Source organism: Chaetura pelagica, unplaced genomic scaffold (assembly GCF_000747805.2).
Source record: "Chaetura pelagica isolate M959 unplaced genomic scaffold, ChaPel_1.0 scaffold210, whole genome shotgun sequence".
NCBI lineage: Eukaryota > Metazoa > Chordata > Aves > Apodiformes > Apodidae > Chaetura > Chaetura pelagica.
Window position 1 is genome coordinate 726,037 of NW_009951862.1, and position 6,000 is coordinate 732,036.

Genomic DNA, 6,000 nt, shown 5'->3' on the forward strand with positions numbered 1-6,000 from the left:
CGATCCAATGTATGTTTTATTCCCATTAGGGCAGCTCAGTCTGCTGCCTAAACAGCCCTGGATAAAGATTCCACTGCCACAGCAGTTTCTACATGGAAAAGCCACTTCTTGTTAATGCCTGTCCTGCCTGTAGCAGTGTGAGGCTGCTCCAGGCAGCCCAGGGACTTGAGATGGGTAGAGGGGGTGAAATAGGGCTGCCTTCAAGTCAGCTGGCTGCCAACCACCAGATAACAAGGCTTCCTCAGGGGCTGCTATTTAAGGCTTCTTAAAAAAACACTTCAGAAAACACAGTTTTGATTTGCCAGATGTTTAAGTGGCCTGCAAGGGGTGAAGAGGAAGAAAGGGAGCTACTTAAATCCACAATGTCACAGAGGTCCAGATATACTAGTTTATTTCTTTTATACTATCTGAGCACACAAGTACTTTGTTTCTCATATATTAAGTGCAAAAAAAACCTAAGGGGATTCCTTCAGTTTAGCCATGCAATTCAAATCAAAGCACAGTTCCAGCTGCACCAGGAGAGTATTTTGGGTGCTCTGATTGTATTCAGTTCTGACAGGACAAGAGGGGATGGATTACAACTGAAAAAAAGGAGATTGAGGTTAGACATTATGAGGAAATTCTTGAGTGTGAGGGTGGTGAGACACTGGCCCAGGTTGCCCAGGGAAGCTGTGGCTGCCCCATCCCTGGCAGTGTTGAAAGGCAGGTTGGATGGGGCTTGGAGCAGCCTGGGCTGGTGGGAGGTGTCCCTGCCCATGCAGGGAGGTTGGAACTATATGATCTTTAAGGTCCCTTCCAACCAAAACCATTCTACAACTCTGTGATTATGATTCTATGATCTATCACAGTTTTTTTATGAGGCAATTCTGTCTCAAGGCAAGGATTCAAAGCAATTAAAAATTGCAACTGCTGTTCCAAAACTGAACAACTATCCTGTGGCAGCAGAGTTGGAGGTCACGGGAATTTGTTTCTGTGCTGTCTCCAGCCTTCCCCATTTTAGTGAGGCTTTGGGCAGGACACACACACACACACACAAATGCTTTTATTACTGATCTGTCAAGCTGAAGAATAAATCAGTTGTTCCTAAAGCTTTCCTTCTAATGTCTCTGTAGAAAAAGGGGGTTATTTTCTAGGAAGAAGAAGAGAAGAAGAAAATATGCGAGCTGCGAATGTCAAAGCAATAATAATTTAGGGTTAACTCTGTACTGATTTTAGCTAAATCAGCTCATCCAATTTGTTTTTGCATGACTGCACTTACTATTATATCTACTTTTCATGTGCTGGGTAAAAGAAAATGGTACAACTGATGCCAAGGCTTCAGTAAATGAAGGTTTTGCCTTCCTCGCCCCACCTGCTCTCTGCTTCTTTGCACAGTCAAAAGCCTACTTTGTACAGTGCCAGAGCTTCAGCACCCAGTGATGTGTTTCAGAGCACCAGCAGTGAGGACAGCCCTCCGTGGCACTTCTGCTGTGCTGAGACTCCTGCACCAGTGCAAACCCTTTATCCTATTTTCTTTCAACAACAGAGCAACTTCTGTAGTCCCTTCTTGTGCCGGAATCAGGAGACCACATCCTGCATTCAGGAGATTCAAATGCAGAATAAAGCCTCAAAGTCCTTTCAATATTGTCATTAGAGTCACTCTACCTTCAGCAGGGGTGAAAAAAAGAAAATCCATGTGGGCTGGAGGAGCATGGTTGAAGTGACAGACGCGACTTACTGATTTTCACAGCTGTGGGAGGACAACGTTGCCCTGTTAAGCCTCCTGCCTTGGTGGTCTTTAAAACTTGGTACCAAATATTGTTATCAATAAACAAGGTACCTTCTGCTCACCTTGTATGTACTGACATTTTTCTGATAAACTAGTTAGCACAACACAGTCAAAATCTTTTTTCCCTTTTGCTCTGGACAGAGTCAACAACATCCTGTGATCACGACGGGAAGGAGGGCCATCTTGGTACCACATGCTGCCTCTTCACAAAACCTCCAGTTAATAGGCTTTGCACCAGCAGCCCAGTAGAAGCATCTGTCCCCTCCCTGCACCATGCAGCAGCTACATGTTGTGCCATCAGCACAGTCTGCTCGTCTGTCCCTGCTTTTCACCAGGCAAAAATGGCGACAGCCTGACAAAACTTCAGCTACCCAAAGGCAGAAACTTTGCTTACAGACCCACCCCCCACCACCACCCCCTACCCTCTTCCCATTCTTCTTTGCTTTAGCTTCCTAAAAATAGCTCTTTAGAAGAGAATGAGCCTTTCAGGGTTTGCTTGTTTCTTTTTTAACCAGTTCTGAAAAGACTTTCTCATCCACAGGCTTTTGTTGCTTTCAGCAACTTACAGGTCAAAAAGCAAAAGATGGATTGACAAAAGAAACCTGACCTACATCTCCTTTCATGACACCAGGCTACAACTTTCCTTTGCATACTTATGCAATGAAGAGCAATAGTGCACATCAATAAAGAGAAATGGTGCACATCAAAGACGGTTCAGGAATCACAGCCTCTGCTCCTGCCTCCTCAGTAGCTTTTTGCCCAGCATTGATGAATTCCTCCGAAATTTCTCTGCCATATTTTCCTCCTTCTGCAAAAAGCAATTAAGAATATTTACTGACCTCACAGGGGAGACAGAGCACCACAGCTAATTAAAGCTTGTAAAGACTTTAAGATCACCCAGTGAAGGGCTTTATAGGAATGTGAAGCATGTCATAAACCCAGAAAATGACCCAGCAGAGACACAAAGGTCGTATCTGAAGTGAAGTGAGTCAAATAAAGATTCCGTTTAGATTTAAATAAAAAAGTTGCAATTTAAATTCCTACAATGTGCTTTCCCATCATACCTTAACAGAGATTTTACAACACAGTAATCAGAGAGGTAGTAACTTCACATTCAACTTGGTGAACTGGAAGGAATGTATTTGCAGGCTATTTGCAACCAGAGATGCCTGGCAGAAACTACAAAGTATAAATCCTGGCATATAATCTGCTTTTAAGTTGTAAAAAGACAGTGAAAGCCCACACCAGCACAAACAAAAATGCCTCTCACTACTACTTATCCCTATCTTCAAGGAAAATGTCTTTAAGTTTGGGCATTTAAAAAAAAGAAATCAGCTCCTTTCAATACTCCAGACCCTGAAAACTGCCAGTAACTGGATTCTTTTCAGGTCTCCTGAGCTGCAAGGGGAGCAACCATCATGCAGAGAGGGACGGGAGGTCGTGTGGCAAGGGCAGGGGGCAGAATGCTGATTCTAAGGCTGCAATCTGCAAGGTCAGCAGTAGGTTTTGCCCCCAGGGCATTTCACACATACCTCTGTAAAGCAAGACACCAAACAATGGCTTAAAAACTTGCCAGCTGCTGCTCTGGGCAGCCAGCATCACAAGTCAAGTCACGGACTAGGGAAAATATTTTACAGTCCTTGCTATAATAACGACACGGCAGTAACTGCAGCACTTGACACAGCTCCCTGCTGCCTCAGGACACTTTTGCTAAACAAGAAGATGCCAAAGCGGTCAAAACCACAACTTGGCTGAAGAGGGAGAGGTGTCAGGTGAGGGTGAGCCTCTCAGGAGGGAGGCTACCTTATGCTTCCATCAGTATCAACAGGTTGTGGTTCAGGATTCCTTCCTGCCAGCAACAGCCACTGGACAATGTATGTGGGATGTGGGGAAGGTGTGCAACCTAATTTCTGCAGAAAGAGCGTGTGGTACAGCTTACCCAGGCTGCAGAAAGGCAGATGATACTGTGATCCAGCAGTGAGGTTGCTAGCATTAAATCATCATCAAGCCGTTTCTGAAAAAACTATGAGTTTGCTTAAATCAGGCTGATAGACCTTGGTTGCTTCAGCCCCTCCTTCTAATGACTGCAACACTTCCAACCACAGCATTTCTGATTCACCCCAACATGTCAAAAAATCCAATTTACAGGCTTTTGCCGGTAGCAACCAGGAAGAACATGCTATTTGTGGATCTGAGAAAGAAAAGATTATGTAGAAGAGGGAAGTACGACAATCAAGGTGTAATTCAATTTCACGAGTTCTCCTCAAATTAAGTTTAAATGAAAAAATTCTTTCCTGAAGACACGTTTCTCATTCGAAACAGTCAAAGCTCTTCTGATTCCAAGTACCTAAAGAAATACATCACACACACACCACTTTTCATAAGGGTAGATTTTTCTACTTTATCTTTGACCATTTCTTGCAGGCTCTGACTGCATGGCCATCTCTCCCATAATTTAAGTCACTCTGGGCCTATGTTTTTCACCTTCATCCTATAATTAGTTTTCTTGTTAGGATTGTGAAGTAACAGAGATCTCCAAAGCCACTGATGCTCCTTTTCTTCTATACTGAAACAACGATCTCAATCAGGTCACAGGACAGGAGCCAAAATACACCTTCTCTTCCCTCTGCTAACACACCACCATCAATCAGCTCCCTGAGTGGCAGATATTCAACATCCACACACAAGCAGAGTGGATTTTTACTGTTAAAGGCAACACCTGGGGGGCTCATCCAGTTAATATTGGAAACTTAGTACTTTTTCATTACAAATCCAGCTTGTTTGCAATAGGGAGAAGAAAGTGAATCAAGCAAAGCCTGAAGCAGAATTTAAACAAGGAAGCTGAAAGAACTGCTGGATGTTATTAGCTCTTCCACACATATTCAGAAAGCACTCTTAAGTAGCTAGCTAGAAAGATAGATAGATAGATAGATAGATAGATAGACAAATTAATATTATCTGTATCACCCCATGCAGAAATTGTTCAAAGCTACATCAGGTGAGGTTTAGACTGGACATTAGGAAGCATTTCTTTCCTGAAGGGGTGGTCAAACACTGGAACAGGCTTCCTAGAGTAGTGGTCAATGCCCCATCATCCCTGACAGTGTTCAAGAAGCTTCTGTACAATTCCCTTAGTAACACGCTTTTACTTTGGTCAGCCCTGAGATGGTCAGGCACTTGGACTAGATCACAGTTCTATGTCCCTTCCAATTGAAATATAATCTATTCTATTCCCTCTTCTATCTTATCCGCAAGTATATGATACTTGTTTTTAACACACATTCTTTGCTACTTCTAGTTGTCTCACTTTCATTTATTGCTAAATGTAAAATGTCCATTTGGGTATTCATTGACATCTTTCCCATCCACAAAAGCTGGACTTCTTATTTCCATGTCCAAGTGAGGCCACCTCTCCACCATGTTGCCAGATGGACTGAAAAGTGCAGTTGTCAAATCAGCTACTGGAAAAGATGGTACCATCCAAGAAAAGCACCAGAAAACAGACAACAACAGTAATATCTCCAAGCTTGGGTCAGTACCTTTCCAATCTACCAATAACATTGATCTGCAGTCTTATCCAACCTGCATATTCTCCGAACTGCCACAGCAACTCCTTAAGCCATGTCTCCCTGTCAGACACTCCTCCTAGTGACTGCACTATGCAGCTGGGGTTGTTAGGATGTTACTTGCAGAGTCAACCCTAGTCCTGGCCAAGCAGAGAGCTGTCAGACAAGGGACAGCTTTGGGCTAGAAAATGTGCACCACACTGGTGAGTACTGCAGCAGCTGGTGCTCTGCACTGGCCCTCAGGGGATGTGCACTGCTCCTACCCTCAAGTCAGAAGCCCTCCTCTTTTTCCTGAGCTTAGATGCCCATGGAATGCAGCCTGGAGACCCAAAGCTCAGTCCCCAGAACTCTGACATCCAACCAGCAGACAGAAAAATCTCTGGGAGCCTCAAAACTACATTACTGCTTCACTGACAGTGAGATTCACAGCCATGTTTCCAAGAACGATGTTCCCACATCTGGGGACAGGTTCTCACAAGGGGTTAAGAATTCTTTGCGTACCTGGAAAACTGGAATGTTCTTAGAAGCATCATAGACAGTGGCTCTTGTCACAACCTCAATCACCTCATACGTTCCTGGACATTTTTTTAAGATTGCTACTTACTTTCATTGTTAAATCAAACATGTATTTTTCACAAAATCTATTCCCAACAGCAGTTTATAACT

At 43.6% G+C, this 6,000-nt stretch overlaps 1 protein-coding gene across 2 annotated transcripts in view; it reads right to left on the bottom strand.

The window, feature by feature from the left end:
• The window catches only part of ARHGAP24 (Rho GTPase activating protein 24), a 162,276-nt gene that overhangs the window by 70,553 nt on the left and 85,723 nt on the right, over positions 1 to 6,000 (bottom strand). Inside the window, exon 3 of one of the 2 annotated variants that reach the window (XM_009993656.1) lies at positions 2,929 to 2,937. The exons of the other annotated variant lie outside the window; for it this stretch is intronic. Within the exon in view, the coding sequence (XP_009991958.1) occupies positions 2,929 to 2,937 (9 nt within the window). The remainder of the gene's footprint in view (positions 1 to 2,928; positions 2,938 to 6,000) is intronic. 2 annotated transcript variants of the gene reach the window in all.